Genomic DNA, 27,813 nt, shown 5'->3' on the forward strand with positions numbered 1-27,813 from the left:
TCAGAAACCAACCCAGATCATATAAGAGGCTGTGAATATACTTCCCTATGGCAAAGGCTTGACCCTTGAGAGTTCAAAGAGTCCTCTAAAGGTACCATATAGAGTGGTGGTCTTCAAAGTTTTTTGCTAATGTATCCCATAACATTATATCAAAAAGTTATGTATTCCTTTGCATATTAAAAAGTTTTTTTGAATGTTTTATTTATTTTTGAGAGAGTGAGAGAGACAGAGTACAAGTGGGAGAGGGACAGAGAGAGAAGAAGACACAGAATCTGAGGCAGGCTCCCAACTCTAAGCTGTCAGCACAGAGCCCGACATGGGGCTTGAACCCGTGAACCATGAGATCGTGACCTGAGCTGGAGTCGGACACTCAATCTAATGAGCCACCCAGGCATCCCTCCTTTGCATATTTTTAATTGATATCTATCTACACTTTGATTAGGAATTTAGACAGTGGCATGGGATATAATTTCTGCCGTACAGTAAAATATGAAATTTTTAAATAAGCTTTTGATTTTATAAGTTTTAGATTTACAGAAAAATTATGAAATAGTACAGAGTTCCCAAGTATCTCAAACCCAGTTTACCCTATTATACCTCGTTATAATGAATGAAACAATATTGATACAAAAATATTAACCAAAGTCCTTATTTTCCTCGTATTTACTGAATTTTTACCTAATTTCTTTTTCCTATGCCAGGATCCCATCCTGGAGATCACGTTACATTTAGTTGTCACATCTCCGTAGTCTCCTCTTGGCTGTGACAGTTTCTCAGGCATTCCTTGTTTTTGATGATCCTGACATTTTTGAGGAGTATTATTAGTCAGGCATCTTGTAGAGTGTCTCCAAGCTGAAGTTTGATGTTCTCCTCATGATTAGACTTGGGTTGTGGGTTTGGAGGAGAAAATCTAGAGAGGTAAAATGCCATTTTCATCACCTAGGTAAGGGTTTATAGTATCAGCATGGTTTATTACTGTTAATATTGACCTTGATCACCCAGCTGGGGTAGTGATTGTCAGGTTTCTCCACTGTTAACTCTGTGCCACCCCCCCCCCCAGCCTCCCCCCACCCCCCGCCCTGCTTCTGTACTGTACTCTTTGGGAGAACGTCACTATATTCAGTCCACACTTAAGGAATGGAGAGTTATGCTCTCTCTCTTTGAGGGCTGAGTACTTACATTGATTATTTGGAATTCTTCTGCAAAGGAGATTTGTCTCTACTCTTCCATTTATTTCTTGACTCAATCGTTTATCAGTATTTCTTCACTCAATCAGTGTGGCCTCACGGACATTTATTTTATACTTTGGATTGCAATTCAATACTGCTTTATCAATGTTGTTGCTCACATTATTCCAGCTGTGGCCATTGGGAGCTCTTTCTGTTGGTTCCTACAAACCTTTGTCATCCCCCCTGTCAACAAAGGAGCTCTTGTTTATGTGTTTTTTTTTATTTGTTTGCTTTTTGAGCACTTCCTTACTTTCTAGCACAACAAGATGCTCCAGGCTTTTCTTGTATTTCTGCCACACTAAAAAAAACTTCCCTGTGCTCCATTTATTATACTGACACTCTGACAAAAACCCTGATAATCACTGACCTTTTAGTCGTCACTATAGTTTTGCCTTTTCCAGAATGTCCTATTGGTATCATAGTTTTTCACACTGGCTTTTTTTACTTGCCATGCATTTTAAGATAGATCTATGTCTTTTTGTGGTTTGATAGCTCAATTTGTGTACTTGCTATCTGGATAATAATTCCATTGCATGGCTGTACCACATTTTGTTTATCCACTCACTTCCTGAAGGACATCTTGGTAGCTTCTAGTTTTTGGTGACTATAAAGGAAGCTGCTATAAACACTCCTGTGCAAGGTTTTGTGTGGAGAGAAGTTTTCAAGTCAGTTGAGTAAATATGTAGGAGTATTATGATTCCTGGATCATATGGTGAGACTACACTTAGCTTTGTAAGAAACTGTCAAACTGTCTTCCAAAGCGGCTGTACCATTGTGCATTCCCACCAGCAATAGATGAGAGTAAAAATTACTAAATGGAAAGTGAAACTAAGAGAGATAGGAAGAGCAGGAAAAGGAGGAGGAGGAGGAGGAGGAGGAGGAGGAGAAAGGGGAAGAAGGTGGAGGAGGAGGGAAGGGGAAGGAGGAGAACAGAGAGACATTTCCGATAATATCATCAGTATAATGTATGTATAACTGGAGCCTGAGAGGACATTTCTTCAAGAATGTGGTAAAAGATGTATTTGAAGAGATAATGGTCAAGAAGTTTCCATATTTAATGAAAGACACAAAGTACCCTGGAATTTTGTTTTCTATTTATAATAAGGGGGAAAAAACCTGTTGACCTAAGTTTGCATATCAGCCAAGAAAGCAGGTCAGATTGAATCTTGGATGGCCCGATGTATTTAATTCTATTTATCAATGTGAGAGGGACAGTAAAAACAAAAGAAAGAAGAGGGAAGGAAAAAGAGGAAAAAAGACACGAATAAACAAACTTCATCTGATGAGCAGTCCGATACAGATAGCAGTAGGGAAAGCTTAGTAAACAAATTGACTATTGCTGCCATGTTTGACCTTCGAAACATTCGAAAGCAAGGTCAGCTTCTTTCTTTGAAATGAAGATGAAATGAAGATGACGGCCAAACCTGACTTCTACTTTACAGTGCCTGTTACTGTTCCTATGACACTATGTGTTTTTAGACCCTTGGTCAACCGTTTTCCAATATTTATTGAAACTGTTCATCTTCAAGTCACATACCATAGTTGATTTGTATTTCACTTTATGTTTTCATGTAAATTAATCGGCAATTTCTGTGAAGTTACAATAATGTTCTTTTTGATTCACATTTCTGAGTATTTTACCAATTTAGTAATCTAAGGAATTTAGATTGAGCACTTCAACTGTTTTGTGTTAAATTGCTTTAAGCCACTTTTCAATCCATGGGGCTAAGTCAATTTAAATTTGTGTGTAAGAAAGGTCACTTTGTGAGTGGCTACTCTCATGCCATTAAATTTCAATTCATGTGTTATTTTAATTAATTCTGCAGTTCTAAACAGATTTCTCAAAAGTTACAAGAAAAAGTAAAGTAACCAATGTTTTGTTATTAATCCTGAATTATACTTCTGTAAGTGAAGTGTGAACACCAAGTAGGGTGATTGGAGAAACATACTACACATCTATTTTTAAAAATGTTTCCATTGTTTAGAGCATTTCTAGAACTCTTCTTTGAAAATTGTCTTTAAAGCCTGCAGCACACTTTAAAAGAGATTGTCTCTGGTGGCAAATCTTTGATTAATAACCCAATGGAAAGTGCATTTGATTAATTACCCAATGGAGTTTGGGTTAAGCCTGGTGATGCGTAAGATGGGAATTAATATTTAATACCTATTATGTGCTAGATGCTTGACTTGGGGTGGCCAGTGAATCTGGATAGACTCAGTTTGGGTCAAAACCAAAATGTAAATATAGAATATGGGCCAATGTCACGATTTTCCCACTGGAGGCAATGAAGCATGGTAGGAAGGAATTTGCATTTAGTCAGGCTGACTGGTTTGAATGGTCACCCTGACACCCTCCACCTACCCTCATCACTCGGCCTGAGTCTAGTCACTTAGACTCTCAGAGACTGTTTCCTCATTTGTAAAAGAAGATGACTGATATCCATCTCAATAAATTTTCAAGAATACAATTTTTAAAAACACAAAATAGTTAGCATAATTAGTCCCCATCCCTCTTCTGAAGGTGACAACTGTGAGGGAGAGATACTCATTAGGATGAAGGTGGCTCAATGTTTCCTTAACTGAATCTTATTATTTCATAGTTGCATTTTCCTATATTCTCATCAGAGATTAATTCTAAGGCTATCTGTTACTTTCCTATCTGGGGCCATTTTGGTGTTTGGGGGCCAAGGGACTGTGTGCATGTGTGAGTCACCCAGTTGTGGGATGGGATGACAGAGGTATTGTGAAAGATGAAGCTGAATGTGTAAGTTGAGACCTGACTATAGAGGGCTTTGGATGACATATGAAAGGTAGAGACATTATCCAGTAGAAAAGGTGGCTACTAAAAGCTTTTGAGAAGAGAAAAAATAATATTGTCTGTGCTTTGGGAAGATAATGGACATGCTAGACAAAATTTCCTGACAGCCGGGTCTGTTTCTTACTTATCAGCACATCCTTTACTCTTCTTTATACCAATGACAAGAGCAACGAATGGGGGTGGGAATCAGAACGCAGTGGGGGAGACCGTGATGGGATAGGAGACAATGGCATGGAGTTACTGCAGACACAGACACAGATGGGTTCAGCGACTGGCTGAGTGTCAGAGCGGAGGAAGATGGGGGAGACTTGAAAAGAACCCCGAGGCAGCTGGCTTGGATGACAGCTCGGGTGGGTGGCCGGGTGGTTGCCATGAACAGAAATAGAAAAAGCAGAGTGAGAAACCAATTTTGAAAATTAGAGGAAACAACAAGTCTGGTTTTAGTTCAATGAGTTTGTAATTGAGGTGGCAATGTCCAACAGGCAAATGAAAACACAGGTCTGGGCTGAGCAGAGGTCAAGACTAATGATGAAGATTTGTTTGTGGAGTCACAGCCATCAAGGTGTTAGCTGAAGTCTTGAGAGCAGATGAAATGATCCCTGGAGAACGTTGGTCAGGAAGACTGGCCAATTACAGGAGAACGGAGAATACAAACACTTACGGGAGACCATAGAAGGATCAGTAAAAGACAGCAGGAAAAATGGGCACAGAACTACCACAAGAGGGTGATGTCATGGAGACTGAAGAGAGAGGGGCCCAGGAGAAGGGACGAGTACAGTGAGGTCTGAGAGGCGCCGGTGGATTCGGCCTTTAGGAGGTCACCAGTGAGCTCTTTGAGAAGTGTTCTCACAAGGGAAGACTGAAACTGATTATGGTGATAGGTCAAGTAGAGGCTTGGGTGTTGGAGAGAGAAGTGCAAACAGCTTCCTCTTCCATCTTCAACTATTTCTTCCTAGTCTCTTTAGAAGACTCTTTTCTCTGCTGTCCCAGTAAATGTTGATGTTACCTAGGACTCTGTCCTTGGCTCTATGCTTATAACAGTTAGGGTTCTCTTGGTTTCAAATAACAGAAAGCAACTCCAGCTGGCTTGAGGAGAAAGATTTATTGGAGGGATACAGCGTTACCTCATAGGACCCAAAGGGTTATGACTGGGCTTTGCACACAAGCTTTCACCAGAAACCAAGTATCAAAGGGTTTCCCCAGCTTCTTTCTTGTTCTCTTCTCACTAGTTCATTTTCTGCCCTCACTGCAAACCAGCTGCCTCAGTTTTCCAGGCCACGTGGTGGAAAACATGTCTGCCATTTGCTCCTGAGTCATAACCACCCGCTCAGCCACTCAGAGGAGCACGCCTATGTATCACTCACTCTCGCTCTTGAAGTCTTCCAAGGGAAGGAACAGAGTTGATCAACTTGCATAAATGCCCACCCTTGGACCATTCAACGGAGGGTAGACCAACAAGGTCACACTAAACAGACAGCATCCTGTGGCCTGGGGATGAGGGTCAGGACTGGGGCCTGGAAGTGAGAAGCTGAGGGGAAAGCTTACAGGATGATTTGGATTGGGCCTAGGGGGAGTGATAAGGAGGGGGAGGTGACATGAGCAGCTTCTCACCTCCCCTTTCTTTTTGGTCTTTGCTCCCAGAGCCTGGATCCTCCTAAGCAGCAAATCCTTGGGGGGGGGGGGGGGTCTCCATCCTAGACTAGGTGCAAATTCTTCTAAGAAAGAAAATGGAATGGCTGTCTAGATTTTATCAACTTCTGCTCCCTGTGACCAGCCCTCAGTACACCTGGGAGTGCCCAGTGACCATGTCTATACCCTCTAGAGGAACCAGAGTTGACTGATCCAGAGGCCAACCAGATCTCCTTTCTGAGGTCTTTGGACTTGGAACTGGCCAGATCACGGGACGACTGCTTTTTGGAACAGTGTGAAGCTGACGGTGCTTATGGCACAGAGGCAGAGTCCAGAGGTACTCGCACTGCAGGTTCTAGTTATCTCGAAACTCAGGTGTACCACTGCCCTCCCTAAGTTAGCCCAGTATTTCCCAGTAAGTTCCCTTTCCATCTAAGCTAGTTTGACTAGGTTTCTGTCATTGAGACCGAAAAAAGCCTGGACTAATCCAGGGTCAGGGGAGTTGCCTGATAGCTATTCCCAGCCTGGCCTCTTGCCTCTCAAAGCAACTGGAGAAAGTGAATCCTCTCTTTCTGTTGTCATGTTTCCCAGGAGAAATGAGGTCCAAATAGACTGCAATACGAGGTTGTGGTATTCTGACGATTACTGAAATACTGGTGCTTTGTTGGTGGTTTACTCTAATTTTGATATTGAAAAAAATCTAAAAATCAGTATCACTTATATATGGAGATGAAGACCAATGACTCAACCATTTAAGTTATGATGAAAAGACTTCCTGAACAAAACTCTTATCCAGAGTCAGAGAGGACTTGCCATCAGCTGGAACAATGTGTACTAAAACCCACAATACTAGGGGTGCCTGGGTGGCAGAGTCGGTTAAACATCCGACTTTGGTTCAGGTCATGATCTCACGGTTCATGAATTCAAGCCCCGCGTCGGGCTCTGGGCTGATGGCTCAGAGCCTGGAGCCTGCTTCGGATTCTGTGTCTCCCTCTCTCTCTGTCCCTCCCCCACGCAAGCGCTCTCTCTCTCTCTCTCTCTCTCTCTCTCTCAAGTAAACAAACATTAAAAAAAAAAATTAAAACACACATAATACTCGAAGATACCCTGGATCCTCTTTGTTTCTGAAATAATATTTCATTTGTACTTCTCAATGATTTTCAAAATTTTCTTCATTTTTGATAATGTTTAGTTTGTTAATTTCTGAGTAAGATCTTTTATTTTTTTTTTTTAAGGTTTATTTACTTTTGAGAGAGAGACACACAGACAGGCAGACAGAGAGCGATTAGGGGAGGGGCAGAGAGAGAGGGAGACACAGAATCCGAAGCAGGCTCCAGGCTCTGAGCTGTCAACACAGAGCCCGACACGGGGCTTGAACTCACAGGCCGCGAGATCATGACCTGAGCTGAAGTCGGATGCTTAATGGACTAAGCCACCCAGGCGCCCCAGAATAAGATTTTTTAAACAACCTTTTTATTGCGGAACAGTTTTAGCTTCGCAGAAAAATTGTGAAGATAGTACTTATTATTAACGAAAGTCCATTCATTATCAGTGTTTACCTAATGTCCTTTTTTTTCTATTCCAAGAACATCACATTATATTGTTTTGTCTCCTTGGGCTCCTTTGACTTATAACAGTTTAAGACCCGGTTGTTAAGTGTATTTGCTAATAGTGTGTGATAGATCGATGCGTGTTTAATGTTTCTATTTTAGAAATGTACGGTTTTACTTGATCTTTAAACATGTACTACTTTTATTTTTTTTTTTTTAAATTTTTTTTTCAACATTTTTAATTTATTTTTGGGACAGAGAGAGGCAAAGCATGAACGGGGGAGGGGCAGAGAGAGAGGGAGACACAGGATCGGAAACAGGCTCCAGGCTCTGAGCCATCAGCCCAGAGCCTGACGCGGGGCTCGAACTCACGGACCGCGAGATCGTGACCTGGCTGAAGTCGGACGCTTAACCGACTGCGCCACCCAGGCGCCCCAAACATGTACTACTTTTAAACTGGGAATTATATTCGATGTTTTCCTAACGTTCATGCTATGATTTCGGAACACTTATAGACAAAATACCAGCACTGATACCAGTATTTATTTAAAAGCGCTGAAGGTCCAGTGTCGCAGTTTTTGTTCCAGTGCAGCAATTATCGGATCCCACATACGGACGGGCCGAAGATGGAGTGTGTGAACACAGATGGCTAAGGCCCCTGACGCAGGCAGAGCCACCCAGACCCGGGAAGTGTGCCGCACAGGGCAGCTGGGTCCCTGCAGGAACCCCAGGCCCAAGTCATCCGACAGGGCTGTGCAAATAAACCTTTGGCCTCCAATATCCTTCCTTCCTACACTCTGGTCTTCCTCTGCATAGAGCTGGAGAAGGCTTGCTTGTGTCAGCCCAATCTGTTTTTTTTTTTTTTTTTTTTTTTATCTTGTACAGCGAGTGCCACTGGGGCCACTTTGCAGTGATGATTTTGACACCGGGTACAAGATCTTAAAGAAATCTTAAGTCTTGGTTTTCTCCATGCTTTGCGCTCAGTACACACGGGTGCCATTCCTTGTTTGACCAAAGCTGAATGTGTGAAGGAAACGGGTACCATTGGCAGGAAAAAGTGACCTCTCTCCAGACAGTAGGAACCACTGAGAATCAGGGAGCACGTGTGTGGAGGGGGAAGGACTAGTGAGTGGAGCCTGTAGTGTGGGTGGGTGTGGGGGGTTGAGAGTGAAGGGGAAGGTGGGGCCGGCCCCAGTGGGAGTGCCAGCACCAGCCTGGCTCAGGGCTGCTGGCCGCATGGAAGATGATCAGTCATGACCCCCTCTAGGATTCTGAGACACAAGTAGTGTCCCCATCGGGGCGCCTGGGTGGCTCAGTTGGTTAAGCATCCGACTTCAGCTCAGGTCATGATGTCACTGTTTGTAGGTTCGAGCCCCAAGTGAGGCTCCGTGCTGACAGCTCAGAGCCTGGAGCCTCCTTCAGATCCTGTGCCTCTCTCTCTCTGCCCCTCCCCTACTCACGCTCTGTCTCTCTCTCTCTCTCTCTCAAAAATAAATAAAAACATTAAAAAAACAAACCAAAACAAAAAACCAAGCAGTATCAGCATCTGCAAACCACGACCAAGAGTTTAATCACAAGCACGCAACCTTATTACATCATTAGCAGAGCAGAGGGGTGGAGCCTGTCAAGGAAATATACATTACAATCTCTTTGTCTCCCCAGAAGTTGCCAAACGCAGTTCACCATAGTTAGGCTTCATTTCGTCCATAGTTCATGGCATATTCAAAGTCTTTAAAGCTCACAAGATCGTCTGAGTCTTGATCTACTTCCCTGGAAAATGAAATGCAAAGTTATTTAGCTATTTACAAGATATTTTTGTCAAACTTATGCATCAAGAGCACTCCAGAATCTTTATTGCTTTGCATGTATATTTGGGAGAGGCCCCTACTTGAAGGCAAAAGGTGATGCCTATTTGTTTTTTTTCCTACATCGATATACCTAAGGTGGGACGGAAAGGAAAAGGTATTGATTAAAACCAACGAAAACAATATGTTCCATACATTTAAAGGAATGAAGCCAAATGCACAGGTTTTTAAAGAAAAGCAGAAATGATGTTCTTCTTCTAGTCATCCTGCATGTTTTTTCTGTGATGTGTCAATAAATATATATGCATTACACAACAGAAATGTGGAATAAACCAACGAGAGGGAAGAAAAACGTTTTGGGAATAAGCGGCGATAATGGGAGTGATCGATACCTGCCCTGTACTGCCTTTACGCTCCTCGTCTCATTGAATGTCTGCATGGGGGCGCCTGGGTGGCGCAGTCGGTTAAGCGTCCGACTTCAGCCAGGTCACGATCTCGCGGTCCGTGAGTTCGAGCCCCGCGTCAGGCTCTGGGCTGATGGCTCAGAGCCTGGAGCCTGCTTCGGATCCTGTGTCTCCCTCTCTCTCTGCCCCTCCCCCGTTCACGCTCTGTCTCTCTCTGTCCCAAAAATAAATAAACGTTGAAAAAAAAAAAAAAAGAATGTCTGCATGATGCAGATGGGTTCACTTTACAGACAGAAACACTGAGCTGAGAGCGGTACACCAGTTTCACAAGACCGCACTGCTACTCAAGTAGCAGACTCGGACCTCAGATCAAGACGGGTGCATTTCCAGGGGCGCCTGGGTGGCTCAGTTGGTTAGGCGTCCACCTTGGGCTCAGGTCATGATCTCATGGTTTGTGGATTCAAGCCCTGCATCAGGCTCTATGCCGACAGCTCGGAGCCTGGAGTCTGCTTTGGATTCTGTGACTCCCTCTCTCTCTGCCCTCCCCCACTTGTGCTCTGTCTCTGTCTCTCTCTCAAAAATAAACAAACATTAAGAAAAAAAAAAGACCATTACATTCCCAAACCAAGGCTCTCTATGCACTCTATTGCACGTTGCCTCTCTACTTATATAGACTATTCCAGAGAAAAGTGGTTGTGTTGCAATTTCACGTGGCTAACTCTAGCTGCCGATGTTTCCACTGGCTTCACTTGTGGCCTCGGAAGTTCTGTTAAATCCGCACAAACACCTAGGAAGCTTTGCTGACTGACCATGAGAAGCCGTGAAGATGTGAGCTTCTGGCTGGTTGGCTGAGAGTGTGGGTGGCCTCAGCTGTGTGTCCCTAGAACTGCTGAGACAGGACCATCGCTCCCTCGACAGGGACAGAAATAGCGCCCACACCACAGGGTAAGAGAACTCACATCGCACGGCATTAGCGACACATTTCGACCATTACCGGGACACGTAACGTTTATTTAAGAAGTATGTTTGAGAGGATACCTGATGAGTAGTGGTCACAGTTCCTGGTTGGGGGCAGGGGGGACGGCATTCGAAAACAAGGCATTACATTCCTTACGTGGAGCATTTGTAGTTGAGGCAAAGTCCGTTTTATTGACATCCACCACGACAGAGGGCGTTTTGCAGCAAAGACTGGCCCAAGTAACAGAGCCACTAATCACTGTAATAGTTTTAAAGCAGGCTTTTAAAATATTGAATTCTAAAATAAACTTTCTGAATATTTCATGCCAAAGTCTCTGAAGTCTATAATGGTTCTGGGTAGTGATGATAATTTTTCATTCTTTTGAAGTAGAGAAAATCCCTACTTCTCTGCCCCAGGGCAGAACCATGTTGCAGTGTGTTAGTATAAAATGACTACAGACTGCGGACGCCATTATTCTTGCGACTCCTTTTGGTAACATACACATGATGATTTCACGCTATACAGGACCAAAAGCAGAATGTCAGCTCTCTTCTAAGGGATTAGAAATAATCAGTATCACATGTGGCTGACTATGGAATAGCAACCATCACTTTTATTAAATTAGATAATTGAAGATTTCTTAATATTGCCTAAGTATTTCCCCCGAGGAATTGGATTAGATAACTGGCCTTTTTTCTTTCCACTCTGAACTGGTATGGCTGCACTATAAATCTCGGAGGGTGGGTTAAGAGGACGACCTAGAAAAGTAATGTTTAGGATAAACTGCTTTCGAGAAAATATATATATATATATATATATATATTTTTTTTTTGGTGTGTTTATTCACTTACCCAGATGCTGAATGCTTGCCGAAAAGGGAATCCCTTTAACTGATTTTTCTCAGTGAACAACCTTCATTGTGATTACATTAACTTATTTTCCTCGCTGCGTTTGCCAAAGCTTCCCAGCAGAAAATGGACATAGTGTAACCAAGAAGTGTTAAAATGGAAATGTTTACTCACAAGGTCTGTGGTGGCATTTTATTCACGTAATGAATGGAGGAATGTTATGTTTATATTTGTAATGAGACATGGTACAATACTTTCTATCTTCTGACTTTTCCTCCTCCTCATATACATACATATTATATATATATACATATAGACACACACATGTATATACATATGTAAATATAATATAGTATAATATAATATAATATAAGAGAGGGCTGGCTGTCTCAAGGAGAGGGAAGAGGAAATTCACATTTCAGAGCTATAATTTGAAAAGCGAAAATATACTGCTTTTCATTGCAGGCGGAATTACTCTGAAGAGGGAAGGTTTCACAGCACCCACACTTGAATCACGGCGTGACAGAAGGGCAGATATGGCTGGTGGGTAGAAGCAGTGTGCACTGAGACGAGGAGACGTCATTAGGTACCAAGTTGCACCACTTCCGTTCACCGCATTCACCCTCAACGGTTCCCTCTAGTTCTGAGAGGCGAGGGTGCCGCCTCTTCGTCAGCCGCACAACATGTCGCGCTAAAATCCTCCACCAACTCGAAATGAACTCAGGGACGGGGAGAACTTTCTCTGGTTTCTGGCCGTGTCCCCACCTCTCAGCCCAGGGGAGACAACAAATGTCTGCAGGGTGGAAGAATTTGTGGAACCAACGAATCCGGAGCAAGAGTTGACAACATTATGGAATATCTACTACCTCCCGGGAGGGGGCTGGGGCGGGGGGGAGGGGGGTCAAAGAAAGAGAGCACCTCATCACTGTTTTTATGGAGTCTGGAAACTAGCCAGAGAAAGAATACACACCGCAGAAGGCCCCCAGGAACCACCCCTCGGGGACCCGTAAGCCAGAGTCAGTTACGGTCTCCACGCCCAATCGCATTTTGTGAACACAGACTAGGTACAAGAGAGACCAAGCGAGAGACCAATTTTGGAAAATGAGACTGCAGAGCAGAACACGGATGGAAGGAGTCCCTCGAGTGTCGGGCTGAACAATTCAGAGATAGATATAGAGCAAGACATTGGAAACTGAGGCAGACACCTGCCACGTCTGAGTCTACCCTGCCCGAGAGCCGAAGCCTGGGCACTTGAATGCAGCTATGTGGTAGCTCTTCACCAGACACGAGGACACGGATGCAGACGAGTATATAAGCTTCTATCTCAGAACTGGCTTTTCAAAGGAATTAATAAGGCTCCTGCGGAAAATAAATGCTGTTAACAACAATAACGGCTTTCCAGAAATGTCGGTCCAGCTAAATTAAAGGCCTTCCGGCTGGCTTGCTTCTGCAATGCAAAAGGGACTGACTTGTGGAGCAGAGACTCAGGAGAGCCGAGCTGTTCTGTGTAACTCAGCACGAACAACTGAGGACCCTCGGGGTGGAAGGGCATGACAAGCCAGATAAAAGGGAGAGCGCGAAGAAGGGGCCGCTGAGAAGCGGGAGGCTGGGATGCTATATGAAGGGAAATGGCCCATGAGAAAGCCTGCACTGATGCAGCGATCAGAAGCCCTTTAATCAACCGCTTCGTGTACCGTGTGCTTCAAAGGCGTCCGGATCACTTGGTACAACCTCCCCTATCTTCACCAAGGGGTGCGACAGGCTCGCACTCTACTAGGGATGGCGTTTGGGGTGGGGTGGGGGTCTGTGTGGACCTAGAGGCTGAAGACCGAGTTAGGAGATGAGTTCCACCTGAGCAGGTGCAGAAGCCAGCAAGAAAAGTAAGTGGGGAACGGTCAGATGCACCAACCGAATTAATGCAGAGAAACGAGAGCTCAGAGTCATAGGCCTTCCAGGAGCTGTACAAAAGCGTGGGAAGTGCTTTAAAATCCCGCAGGGTGTAGACTGGGGCTTCCAGACGACGCTATTTGAACTGTGAAGTACAGAAACACCCAGGCGGATACTGGGCTATCTTGAGAATTTCAGGCAAGACCAGACTCTGTCCATTTAGCTAGGTTCTGGCAGTTTTCTGTTAAATTATAAACATTTTCTGACTCATAAGTGGTTATCATTACTTTCATCAGCATGAGCTTTAACATTTGTCTCTTTTGTCCTGATTGGTTAAGCAAGATTCTGTTCTCTCCTTTTTGTGACGCTGTGTGGACTCCAACGTCCCTGCCTTGCAAGGAGCCAGGGTTTCATACTGTGAATTTTTTACTACGGTAGGACATAGTGTTGCTTTAATACATTCTGAAGAGAAACAGGGGTTTTTCTAATTTTAAAAATATGTAAAGAGTGTTTTTCACAAGTAGTAAATGTTTCTTGTACAAAAATATTTACGGGATAACCATTTCTTGTGATGTCTTCAAAGTAGTAATTTCTTGGAAAACAAGTTTTTGTAAAATAATTTAAGAGTGCTGCCTGGCCAGGTCTCCAAAGCCAGATTTCAGATTGGAGTACGTGCTTTTGCCCAAGTTACTTAAAAAAGATTACATACATGATTTTTAAAAATTAAAAATGAGGAATGGAGTGTCTGGGTGGCACAGTCGGTTAAGCGTCCGACTTCGGCTCAGGTCATGATCTCGCGGTTTGTGGGTTCGAGCCCCGCGTCGGGCTCTGTGCTGACAGCTCGGAGCCTGGAGCCTGCTTCACATTCTGTGTCTCCCTCTCTCTCTGACCCTCCCCTGTTCATGCTCTGTCGCTCTCTGTCTCAAAAATAAATAAACATTTAAAAAAATAATAAAATAAAATGATAGACTATAAAAGTGGCATTTTTAAGTGCCAACAAGAATACGAACTAGAATGTATTATAATTGCAATCTAAGAAACATGTAACTCATTTGGGCAGAACTTGAATGTGAAATGTTAAGTGGAAACTTCTCTTATGGGTTACTTTGTCTTAAAATATTCCTTAATATTATTGATATTTTTCCACCGAAGGAATATTTTCTTTTAGTCCCCATTTTCTAAAAAGATGGCCGTCTTTTACAACGCATAAAGCCTCACCAGCTAGGGCAGGGTTTGGGCCGGATAATTCTCTGTTGTGGGGGCTGTCCCGTGCACTGCAGGGATCAGGAATTTTAGCGGCATCCCTGGTTTCTACCCCTGAGATGTCAGTAACACACTCTCTCCTCGCTCCCCAGCTTTGACAGCCCAAAACGTCTCCAGATATTGCCAAGTGTCCCTTGAGGGACAAAATTATCCCTGGTTGAAAAGCACTAAGCTAGAGGAACCAAAGTTGGAGACGATTCTTTGGAACATTCCAGCTAAATCTATACTTACTAAAATAATTGCTGTAAAGACTTTTTTTTTTTTTTCTTTAAACAGGTGATTTCAGGGGCAGCTGAGGCACACATGTTCCTTGGATGGATTATGCAGATAATTGCCTCAACACTCTGCTTGCCGACGCTAAGGTTCTGAATTGAGCCCAGAGAAGACCGCACTTGAGAGGCGAGCTCATGGTATGATAACAGAGCCAGTGACAGGCATATCTGTGTTCCCAGCAAACACACTGACAGACAGCAATTATTTTGAGTCACTGTGATAGTCACACAGGGTTTTGAAAGTTGACGGTGTATTTGATTCACCTGAAACATGAATGAGAAATTTAATGTGGAGGCAAAGATTTAAATTAGAAAAGTTTTCTTAGTGGAATTTTTGGGGTGGGGAAAAAGGAGAGAGAATCTCTCTCTCTCTCTGATTCTTTATGGAATAATTTAAACTAAAGTCAAAACTGCCATCACATTAGGGACAAAGCTGTCATCCTGACTGAACAGTGAGAATAAAAATTACCCTCCGAGCAAGAAGCCCCTGCTGGGGATGAGAGGACCCGCCAATTGAAGATGTGATGATGACAGCTTCTCCCGCAAGCAGCCTTCTCTTCTGAGGAACCCGCTGGTTCTTTCCACGGGCGTGCTTGCCTCTTTGTTGATGAGAGTCCTGCAGGGCTCTATGGCAATCCAGTTGGTAATGTGTTTATTAATTTTACCTTTTTAAAGACATGTGTTAAGAAAAGCCATTCAGACACGCAGGAGAGATAAAAAAAAAAAAAAAAGATATGTAGATGATTTCTGGTCTTTTCTAGGCGCCTGCGTGACTTTGGCTGTGCAGTGTGAGGTTGACTCCCCACGTGCCCACCTCGTGTTCTCGCCCCCCATCATTTAGCCCAGCCATGGCTGGAGGGCCTCCCCTCAGGACACCCCACACCAAGTATCTCTCACTGGCTTCCTGGGACTGCTAACACTGGGTGTGGTCCTCACATACATGCAATCTGGAAGGATGAAAAACTAAGGAGGTAACACACCCCACGGGACGACCCTTGCCCAGTGAGGGGACAGGCGTCAGTGGATATCAGCTCGCTCCTGTCCCTCAGGCAGGCAGACAGCTCTGAGGTCGTAGTCTTGGCTCACTGGAGGTTCTCGTGGGATTGAGCTCTAGTTGCTTCCAGAAGGGACAAACTCTTTGTTAACAAACGGTTAACAGACCCTTTGTAGGGGCTTTGGCCTTCATTCTCTGTTCTGCTCGTGCTCCCTGCGGCCATCTTCCAAACAAACAAACTGAATGTGATTGATTCCTCATTGAAAGGTCCGCTTTCAGTAAGATCCCAGGCTGAGACATAGTAGAAAGTTTATTTCCAGAGGTGAAGTTCCCATGGGGCACCTGAATCGTCATCAGCAATAACATGCCATGTTAAGGGTCTCATTCAGGTAAGAGGGACCTCACTACTTGAAATAGATCAGTGGGTTCCTCTGCTTGGAAAATTTTTTAGAGCCAATGAAATAGTGCCTCTAAGAAGAGCTCTGAAGTTTTAAGCTCCAGACAACTGCCATGTCAGGGGTCACCAGAAAATGACAGGAGAGGCATTCTCTAATATACATGGCTTATTTAATGATATTTAGTCTGTCAACAATTGATTGTTCCTTCAGCATGAGACAATACATTCCTAAGTAGAAGAGAGGGCCTTCTGGATACAGAGGTACAGCTATGGACTGGCCATGAGTCATAGGTGCTAGAATTGGCCATGTAGGATGAACTGTGAAGGATAAAAGGATCACGTCAGGAACAAAGAATGACACAAGCCAGGCAAGACTTTGGCCTCATTAGGACCAGGCTCGGCTTTCTAGATGAAAGACAACAGTGGATGCTGTTAGGTCCTTCCCCGACATCCATCCTACACCCTCTGTGCTGCTCAGCAGCTGTGTGATTTGGGGGGGATGGTTTCCCATCCCAAGTTCCAGGAGTGGGATCTACAGCCAATGACTAATAATCCTACCATCCTAACCACAGCGATTGGGTTCAAGGATTGACTGGCCAATCGGGACATGACATCTCTCCCCTGGCCACTATGGACTGGTAAAGAGTTGGCTCAACCATAATGAAGCCTAGGAGTTTTGTTTGTGGGCAAAGGAGAAGCCCTTCCTGGGATGCAGGAGGCTTGGTACGACCATAGTCCTTTTCCTACCGCACCGATGCAATCTCCACAGTTCTGGGAGCCAAGGGTGCATTGATCCAAAAGTTTCTGCACGTGCTTGTAAATGTCAATTATCAGCTTTGCGAATGAGGCTACACACAGCTTTGCGAATGGGGTGAAAGAGTCAGAACAGCAGAGCGAGCTGGAGCCTAATGAAACCAGGCTGGAAGCAGCCTGAGGTCAGAATTCTTAGTCACCTGACCCAGTAGTGTTGCTTGGTTGTTCAAGATGGTCTGAAATGGACGCCTGACGCTTTTCAGTGAAAGTGTCCTGACAATACCAGGGATCTCGTCTGAAATCTTTTCTGAACCTTGCAGTATCTGGAACTGCGTAGACATAGAATAGGCACTCATAAAGACGGTATTTTTGAAATGATTATTCCACTTCAAAACGAACCCGGAAATAATTCAGATTTTCCTGTTACGTGCTATCTCAAGATTCTGGATTATTCTCCACAATCCTGCCTTCAAAGAAGTTACTTATCTTGCCGTATCCGGCAAAAATCCCTATTTGCAGTGCCTTAACTGTGAGGCTATTGGTGGGACCAATATGGTTTTTTCCTTAAAGAGCGACAGGATAGATTCCCCCGTCCAAGACAAAAAAGAAAAATGGATGTGAAATGCAGTCACAGCTGGCAAAAGTGATTAACTATAAATAATGACTCACTTGTTCCTATTTACTAGGTTTTAAAAATGAGGAGGCTTATTTAAAGCTAGAAATATTTTAAAAGGAGGAAAGAATGTAATTTCAGTATGCTTGATTATTGACTACTTGTGGGCATGTGGATAAATGCAATCAACATACGGCCCAGTGCCTCACTTCCGGCAAATAGTTTCATATTCCTTCCCTGTCAAGTGTTTTAGCAGAGCCGCTAATAAACAGTGACATGGTCTTTTTTCTCAGTTTGAATCTCTGGAAGAGAAATGGTGATGTAAGAAAATAGCACAGATCAGACAGCTTTAAGGATAAAGAACAAAAGCCAAAGTGAACATCTTTGAAGTAATTATAAAAAAAAATCTGGTTCCTATGCTTTAGGGTCACAAGCTCTTCCATTCTTTCCCCACAGCAGATCTGTATGACAGGCTCACTCTGAAAATGGTGGGGGAAGGGGTGGGGGGCAGCGTGGTTCAGCAGACATGGCCTAGGAGTGAGCTTTCATCTCAGGGAGGCTGTGTGACCTTGGGCAAGTGTCTTAGCTGCTCTGAATCCCAAGCTCTTCACTTGTCAAAGAGAATGGTTGGGCTATGACTTGCCAAGATTTGATACAGCTCTAAATTTTGACGGATCTAAGCTGGATCTTAACTTAGTGTCTTTGTGCATAGAAAACTTAAAAATACAACCAAACTCCTGTTAGCTATTTTTGCCTTCAAAAAGTACTCTGAATCTTTAACCCTGCAGACAGTTGTAAAGAACCATACACATATATGAATGTAAATGGGGGAAAAATGATCCTGCCTTCAACAGTGTGAAATATGAATGGAGATAAAGCCATTTCTATTTCAAATATATAATCACTTCAGCTGAGATATCTAGTATCATCTTGAACTTGATTATGAGATAAAAGAAATGGGACAGAGATGGCAATCATTTAATCTCTTAAGAACAGCTATTCTGAAGAGCTTTTCACTCTCTGCTCAATAGATTTCTCGCAGGTTATGATCCGGCTAGAAAGAAAGCATAATGATGAGGAAAATTATGTTTTCAATAACACACGCTTTTACAGTACAAGTCCTTCCACAAAGGAGGCAATAAAATGAACTCTGACCACTTTAACAGATGGCGTAATGGCTCAGTGCACAGATGTGGCCTCTCTGAAAGCAACAAGTTCATATCCTTGACTGGAGGTTTAGGAATGAGCTGAACTTTCAAGTGTAATGTGGGAAAGATTACATACTTCCAGACAAGAAAGCTGAGTATTAGTGGGTTCAGAGGCTTGGAGAGATGGACCAAAAGAATAAGGCTTAATGAGCTTCATTTTGCTAATGCAACAAACAGACTTCAAGTTGAAATATGAACTATAAACATTCGAGCCATTTATAAATCCCTGCTAATAACATTGTTAGCCACTGTGTGCTAGGAAGCTTGCTTTTTAAAAGCATACTTCCTCGGAGTCAGAAGACACCAATGTCAAATAATGCTTATCTTCTCTAATGGTGTCATGTTTTCAAATAGAACATGTTTTTAATGATACACGACAGGAAGGGTTTTCTGTTTGCTTAGTTGTTTGTTTGTTTCATTTTATTTATTTTTAATTTGTTTTAATGTTTATTTATTTTTGAGAGACAGAGAGAGACAGAGCATGAACAGGGGAGGGTCAGAGAGAGAGGGAGACACAGAATCAGAAGCAGGCTCCAGGCTCTGAGCTGTCGGTACAGAGCCTGACGCGGGGCTCGAACTCGCGGACCATGAGATCATGACCTGAGCCGAAGTCGGGCGCTTAACCGACCGAGCCACCCAGGCGCCCCTGTTTGTTTCATTTTAAAGGAAATTTGATAAATTGTACCACAAGTTTATCTGGAAAAGTAAATGCACCAGAAGATTGAGAATACTTTTTAGGAAATAAACAGGTATCAAAACATAACACAGAGCTTCGGTAATTAAAAGTGTGATTAAGGCCCAGCAATCAATGAGCGAGAACGGCATCCAGAACGTGCATACAGGAACTCACCAAAGGTGAGAGGAAGCAAGACAAGGAGCTGGGATAACGGGTCATCCATTCCGACATCGGTAAAAGTTTGATTCCGTGGCAGAGCCTGCCACGTGTTCAACGAAATTTATTTCCTTCTCTTCCTAAACCACACGCTCCAGCCTCCCTGACAATTAGATGAGACTGGGAGTTCTGGCAACGGAATGATAATAATATAATAACAGAGAAACAAAAACTAGCCATTGCCCCATCTAATTAAAAGCACTCACATTTCAAAGGAGAGCACAGGACCTGACAGTCACCCTAGGGACTGTGACATGGCCAAATCACACTATGTCAGCGGAGCCTCACCAGAAGTCCGAGGGACTTGCTCTATATAGCTTAAAGAAACATTGTTTTAAAATTCTATCGGGTCAGGTTTTTGTTTCTGTTTTTCCATTAAATGAGGATGTAACAATTTATAAAAATTAATGCTTTTAATTGTTTACACTTTAGTTTTAAATAATCCATTTAGGAAAATAAGATTTTACATCTCAGCCCATTTCCAATTGATGTGCATCACTGAGCCAGTAGGAAATCTGGCCTTAGTTCAGAATAATTATAATAAATTACTTATGCCTTCGTTTACAACATGCTCCCACCATTGGAAACCTCTGGGTCTGTGGACAGTAATAAACAACACAGAAAATAAATAACATTTCATAATGAAACAATTCCCTCACATTATCAGAAGCTCTCTATTAATAAAGCCTACCTATAATCACAAAGTCACGCCAAATGGAATGACTACAGGGTTTTTAATATGAGGATTTCAGTCGAAAGAGATAAAGAAGGTTCAGAGGGCATATGACAAGTGTTTAGAATATTATGAGATGCAGAGAATGTGCACACGGCTAAATTAATCAAATCCTAGGCTAAGACCAAGGGACTCCAAGTGTAAGTTCAGAGGGGATATTTTAGGACTGAAACCTGGGAGTGCTTCTTCATGTAACAGCTAGAAAACGGGACTTGTGTTCTATCCCTGAAATGAAAATGAAATTCTCAAGGTTGATACGGGGATGGGGGAAGATAGGAGGATGCACCCTCCTTAATAAGGTCTCACAGATTCCATGATACCCCCTCCTGCCCAGCACCGAGAATTACTTCTGAGGTGGGTGACCACTGTACTAGAAGCTGGCATGGCATTGACCTTGCTGGGTAGGTGGATGGGGCAGAAGCGCTGAGCAAAGGAACTGGCTCATCAAGAGGGTTTCAGCAATGCGTAAATCACTAAGGGATACTGGGGTGCCGGTGGGCTCTTTCTAGCCTTGAGAAGAAACCGGCCTCTCCTATAAATGGCCACGCTAATACTGATTTCAGGGATTCAAATTACTAGCCCCATCCAGCGTGACATTTTCTGCCCATTATCTAGTCTTTCATGCCTCCAGGCAGGGCCACATCATTGATTACGGAGATTTTCAGCCACTAAAAAAGATCTAGATCATCATTAAAGACATTAAGTGTTGATCTGTGCTGACTAAGTGAGTTAAAAGGTTCGTGCCCTTCCAGTAACAACTCAAAGAGGATGTTTCAGGATATTTATTAAACAAATTAAGTATTTACATTATGCTCGAGCACAGAGGCACAGTCACTGAGTGCGTAAGTGTGAGAAGACGAAACCAGGAGAAGTGATGGTGGCAAAACTCTGCTTTTTCGGTTTCCTAGAAGTGGGGGCTGAGGACCCACCAAACGCTTGGGAAGGAGTCTGAACTGGGCAGGCATCAATGGCATCCTGATGACCACCTGCACAAATCTTTTTAACGTCGTCGAACTAAGTTAACCAAAAGAAGTTCACCTTGACTCCCAATGTTTTCCTTCTAGAATGTACAGAAAAGCGGTGATGAAGAGTTGGAGAGACAAGTTAGGGTATCCCCTTCAAAGCCTAAAGAAAATGGTATTATTTCTCCTACAATTCCCCACCCTCCACAATTAAAAATTTTAATGCCATAGGGGTGCCTGGGTGGCTCAGTCAGTTAAGCATCCGACTTCGGCTCAGGTCACAATCTCACGGTTCGTGAGTTCGAGCCCCACGCCGGGCTCTGTGCTGACAGTTCAGAGCCTGGAGCCTGCTGCGGATTCTGCGTCTCCCTCTCTCTCTCTGCCCCTCCCCTGCTCATGCTCTGTCTCTTTCTCTCAAAAATAAACAGACATTAAAAAATTTTTTTTAATGCCGTAATGATAACGGACCCCCCAAATAAAAATATTTTCTTTAGCCTGTGGTGCACGCTATGGTAAAAGAACCCATGTTTTCTCGAATACAGCAACAGTCCATGAATACTAGTCCATCTGTGTGATGATTATTATTAGTTTTCCTCCTTACTGGGCTGTAACCTTGCAGTGGGCAGAGACCACATACATCTTCACTGCGTGTTCTCTACACCTGACGCAGTGCCTGGCCCACAGTGGATGCAAGAAATGTGTGCTGAGTATCTGAACACGTGAACTGGAAAGTCTGGACACAGGAAAAAAGAAATATTCACCATCCCATGATCTAGAACCAATTGCTATGATCATTTTGGTACTTCTCCTGCTGATTAGCATAAGAGTATTTAATATCCTTCTATTTTAAACACAATATAAACATTCCCCCTCCCCCCCCCCAATGCTATGGCTTCATTTCCATTTTGTGAAGTTTTTTTTTTAAGTTTTTATTTATTTACTGAGAGAGAGAGAAAGAGAGAGAGAGAGAGAGCCAGCAAGCAGGGGAGGGGCAGAGAGAAAAGGAGAGACAGAATCCCCATCAGGCTCCATACAGGGCAGAGCCCGATGAGGGGCTCGAACCCATGAACGTGAGATCATGACCTGAGTCGAATGCCTAACCAACTGAACCACCCAGATGCCTCATTCACTTTCATTTTTAATGGCTATATATGATTTTATCAAATGGATTTTTAATAATTTACTTATTTGTTGGACTTTGAAAAAGCCCCAGTCTTTTTGTTTTTATAAATATGTCAGTGAACACATTCACTAAAAATGCTCTTTCTTAGAAATAGGCTAGTGAGTTCATTTACTCATTCATGGGACACACACTGAGAGCCCACTAGGGACCGGGGGCATTAGGTTCTGAAGATATATGGGTGAGCAACAAAGAAACAGAGTTCCTTGCAGCTTTTAGCCCACCAGAGAGAATTAAGTAATTCTGAGCAAAGTAAAATCACCACTGTGCTAAGTGCTCTGAAGGAAAGAGAGAAGGTGCTACTAGACGGTGGGATGCAGGACCAGGTGGGGAGGTCGAGGCCTCGATCTTAAGGAAGCAGAACGGGGCCGAGATCTGAGGGATGAGAGCTAGTTGGGAGGTGCAGAAGGGCTTTCCAGGCCTATGTGAGGGCCTCGTGGCAAGAGAGAGCAAGAAATGTTCAAGGAATGGAAAGAGTGACTGTGGCCAGAGTACAGAGTGAGGAAGAGGGTGCAGCTGAACGAGGCTGGGGGGCAAGGGGGATAAGACTTTTCTGGAGCTCGCAAGCCATGTAAGGGTTTCGGTCATAATCCAAAGAGCACAGGAAGACGTGGCGAGCTTCGAGGAGAGAGCTAATGTGCTTAAGTAGAAATTCTGAAAGTTCCTCCTTGCTGCGGTAGGCAGAACCATGGCCCTCCCAAAGACGTCCACGTCCTAATCCCCAGAATGTGTGGTGATGCCACATGGCAAAGGAAGACTGGGGCTCCTGGTGGGATTAGGGTTGCTGACCTTAAAATGGGGGAGATTATCCCAGATTATCCAGGTGCATCCAATGGAATCTCGAGGGCCCTTAAAAGTGGAAGAGGGAAGTAGGAGACTCAGGAAGAGTCAGAGAGAACTTGGGAGATGTGAAGACATCGCCTATGAAAATGGAGGAAGGTGCCACGAGCCACGGAATGCAGGCTACCTCCGGAAGCTCCAGAAGGGCGAGGAAGTGTATTTGCCCCTAGAGCCTCCAGAAGTGAGGCAGCACTGCTGACCCCTTGATTTTAGGCCAGCGGGGTCGCTTTGCATTTCTGACTTCCAGAACCAGAAGGCGATACGTGTGTGCTGTTTTAAGTCACTAAGTCAGTGGTGAATTGTGACAGCAGCCACAGGAGATGACCACAAGGGGGAGGACAGGGAGTTTGGTTTTGGATATTTAAGCTTTACACGTCCCTGACATGGAGAATACGAACATTTGGAAGCATTCGCCTGTTTAGCCACTCACCTCACAAGCTGTATGATCTTTAAATAAATCAATTTACCTTTATGACCTCACTTTTATCATATATGCAACTATATTTACGGTTGGTTCCGGTTCTAAATCTCTGAGTTTATAAGCTTGGAAAGAAACAAATATGCTTTTCACTTAGATTACTGTCAGTACTTGGCAATCACTGGGGAAAAGTGATATTAAAAATAGTGGATCTAAACCGAAGGGGGAAAAGATTCTGTTTTTTAAAAAGTACCCCAAATATAAAATAATCTGGAAATACCGTAAAAAGAAATGTGTTGAATTTGTATAAAGAACACCGCAAAATTCCACTGAGCCGTAGAAAAGGATATTTGAAAATGTGGGGGGACGTGCCATATGTGTATTCCTGGTTGGGAAGGCGAAATGTTGTAAAGGTGCCAAATTCCTCCCAATTAATTTATAGGTTGAATGCAATTTTCATCAAAACCCCAAAGGGAGGTTTTTGGAACTCCACGAAAATGACTCTACCATTCATCTGGAAAATAAACAGGGAGGAAGAGCTGAGAATGATTTGAAAACAAGAAACACTAAGTCTGAGAACATATGATAGCAACTGGGGAGAAAAAGTGTGTCTTTGGCGTAAGGACACCAGGGGATACAACGGATCACAGCCTGGAGAGGTCCCCCAGTATGTAAAAAAAAACTCAGTACAGACTATGATAATGAAGGCACTGGAGATAAATAGGGATGGTTTAACAAATGATAATGGAAAAACTGGCTCTTTGGCAACAAAATTCTTTAGATCATCACTCCATGATATATACTAAAATGAATTCTAAGTACATGAAAGTGCCAGAGAGTCTTAAAATTCAAACCACAGATTCAAACCAACCGCGAAAATGGAAGTGAAACTTAACCTGGTCTCAAGATGAGGAAAACATTCTTAGGATAAAAGTAAATGGAAGAAACTGTGAAGGAAAAGATCACAGATTTAAATATATGAAAACCTAAAACGTCTGTACGTCAAAACGTTATAAAAAATAAGGAAAAACTGGAAAAATCGTTGTGATAAAAAATGGAAACAGGTACATATTCTCATAGAAGAAAAATGGGGGGCGCCTGGGTAGCTCAGTCGGTTAAGCATCCGACTTCAGTTCAGGTCATGATCTCACAGTTCGTAAGTTCGAGCCCTGCATCGGGCTCTGCTGTGACAGCTCAGAGCCTGGAGCCTGCTTCAGAGTCTGTGTCTTCCTCTCTGTCTGCCTCTCCCCGGCTCACACTCTGTCTCTCTCTCAAAAAAATAAACCTTAAAAAAAAAAAAAGAAGAAATGGGCAAATGACACGAATAGAAGAAAGAGTAGAGATGAAAAACATGTGAAAATGTTCAATGTTATAAGCAATCAATGAAATAAAACAAAAAATGAGATACTATTGTCACCTGTTAGACTTGCAAAGATGTAAAAAGGAGGTAACATTGGGTCATTGCTCAGAACATGGCTAGGGACACACATGCTGCTGGAGAGACTGTCATTTGTTAATCAGGAAACTTTGTTAATTAGGCAAAATGGTAAGAAGAATCAAGAGTTGTAAAAATGACAAAATAAGTTCATACTCCCTAATATGGGATCCCCATATCCAGGAACCTCTCCTAAGGTAATAACAAAAGTACAAACACACTCATTGTAGAGGTATTTAAAAAGTGAAAATAGCAAAATGATCACAAAGCAAAGAGGTAAAAAATAAAACAAAACTCGCATTTGTTTTAACAACAAAATCCTGGAGAGCAACAGGAAATAATAAATAGCAAAATATTAACACTGATTATCTTTGGTTTGGTAGGAATGTGGTTGGTTTGCATTTTCTTTTTCGTACCCTTCCCTATTTCCAAAGTAGTCTACGAGCAGCAGTTGTTACTTCTGTAACCATCTCTCTCCCAATACGCTTGCCCACGCGCCCAAACACACGCACGTACACACACACACACACACACACACACACACACACACACACACCAGAATGCTTGAGCCCTCAGAGCACACACAGCCACCTCTTGTCTACCCTGCCAGCTCCCCCCTGCATGCAATCAATAGCTAAGGGAAAAATTCATGTTTGATAAAATCATCCAGAGAGTGATAGCCAACAAAGGAAAAACATTTAGCACTCCGAGGGCTTACATAATGTGAGTTTATAAGAAAGGAATGAAAGGAAAGACGTTATGGACAGAACTTTTAAAGGAATGAGCGTGTTCGAACGTGCAGCGGGCAACGCGGGTCCAGGGTGCTGCCGTCTGGGCGCACATTCCTCCGCCATAGTTTTCTTTCTGTGACTGCATGGTCTGACTATTCGGATCACTTGACACTCCTTAATAATAAATATATCCCCGTATGGAAGTTTTACTGAACACGGCTCCCAGGGGAAGAGAAAACAAAACAAAAGCCTTTTCTTAGTTAGAATTGAACCACAGGGATAAAATAACTCCACTTGGTGCCTGGTGTTACAATCTCTGGAGCACTGGACTCAACAAATGCCCCCAGACGGGAACTTTCCATCTCCATTGATTCCCTGCCCCCCACTCCCACCCTCCTGAAGTGCTCTGTCTTGAGGGCTTAAGGGCCTGCCATTCGTGAGTCTCACATACTCTGGAACATGGGAGGAAAGGCCTCTCTAACCTGCCTGCCATGCTTCCAAATTCCGACCTTCTGGCCTGAGCAATGGCATTAGTCATTCTTTCCCTTTAAGGAACTTTAGAAATTACCCAATCTACTTTTTTCATTTTACAGATGAGAAAATGAAGGCTCAGAAGCATAAAACAGCTTTCCTAAAGTTACCTGTTCAGTTGGCAACAAAACCAGGATAGAAAACCCGGTCTCTTTATGGATAGCAGGGTTCTACACCCAGCTAATAATAATTCTGGGTTTTCGGAGGTAAAGAAGACCTTTGTCAAAAATCCACCTAGGTCCTATTTGACACTGAAAGAAAAGCCAAGTTGCAGAATACAACCAGCCCAAAGCTATGTACACGCTGCATGTAGTCCTAGGACTAAGATCTCAGGACTCCTCACTTCCAACTCGTTCTCGGATTACGTGGGGATGTGGGGTAAACTCTGGATCAGGATCACTTTGCTGTGCAATCGCTCCATAGCTTCTCACAGCCATGCAGAATTGCAGGCTGCATAAGATATGGACCTGGAATGCCCTGATCCTCCTCCCATCCAGGGTGCTCCCCAGATCCTTGCAGAATAATAGCACGGACATCATTCCAATAATTTGGGGGTGAGAAAAGAAAACACGAAAACATTTCAAAATATTAGTGCTTAAAAATTATGCAGTAAGTGTACATTTGAAAATTTTCCATTCAAGTTCTTAATTATGTTTTTCTCCCGCAGATGCCGGGTTGTGCTTAAGAAAAGAGCCCTTTAGCAAAACTTGAGTTTAGCAGAAGCACTGCTATCAAAATTAGAGGAATTTCATTATGAAATCGTTTTTAATTAATACTACACGGATAGCTGTAAACTGGAGTTTTGAGCAACGGTGAGCAAATCCCCCATTCAAGGGGAATGACTACCCTGGAACGTCCCGAAAAGTAGGGTTTTGCCTGAATTGGTAGAGCACCTAAATGAAAAAATAAAAGTCAATGAGAATCACGAGGAAAAGTCAAATGAGCAGACTGAGGCGCTGCTGAGGCAAGGGGAGAATGCGAAGTCTTTAGGAGCTTTAGCAACAAGACAAATGCTAATTAATGTCTCCGTAAAAAGAAAATTTGGGAAAAATCACGGCAAACGATGAAACTTTTGTGACCCAAAAAAGACTTGTTCTTTTTTAATACGGTTAATTCACTCCATTCACCCCTAGCGTACTTTGCTGCCACTTATAATTACAGTTGACCCTGGAACAACGGGGGTTTGAACAGGGAAGGTCTATTTCTATGCAGATTTTTCAAAAAGGGTTAAAGCCACAAGGCGTTCGTTTATGATTGCCTGCCCCAGTCTCCATGGAATCCACTTGAAAGTGACAGGTACTGAGGTCTCCCTTACTGCCCTCTGAGGATCTGGGGAAGTTCACAGAGGCCATCAGTAGCAGCCTGCCGGGGGTCCCAAGACCAGGGGTCTGGGCTGAAGCAGAGGAAAGCACACAGAGGGCAGGCACAGTGCTGCACAGGGAGCTCCAGGCCCCAGGGGTCCC

The 27,813-nt window shown here is 43.4% G+C and overlaps 1 protein-coding gene across 2 annotated transcripts in view; it reads right to left on the reverse strand.

The window, feature by feature from the left end:
- Positions 1–790: 790 nt before the first annotated feature.
- EFCAB11 (EF-hand calcium binding domain 11) overlaps positions 791–27,813 on the reverse strand; it is a 165,993-nt gene continuing 138,970 nt past the window's right edge. Inside the window, exon 6 of one of the 2 annotated variants that reach the window (XM_047863086.1) lies at positions 791–910. In XM_047863086.1, coding sequence (XP_047719042.1) covers positions 826–910 — 85 coding nt within the window. In that variant the 3' untranslated portion in view covers positions 791–825. Of the gene's footprint in view, positions 911–8,779; positions 8,997–27,813 lie in introns of those variants that run through there. The other variant, XM_047863087.1, reaches the window with a different exon arrangement.

The sequence above is a fragment of the Prionailurus viverrinus genome, chromosome B3 (assembly GCF_022837055.1).
Source record: "Prionailurus viverrinus isolate Anna chromosome B3, UM_Priviv_1.0, whole genome shotgun sequence".
Lineage (NCBI taxonomy): Eukaryota > Metazoa > Chordata > Mammalia > Carnivora > Felidae > Prionailurus > Prionailurus viverrinus.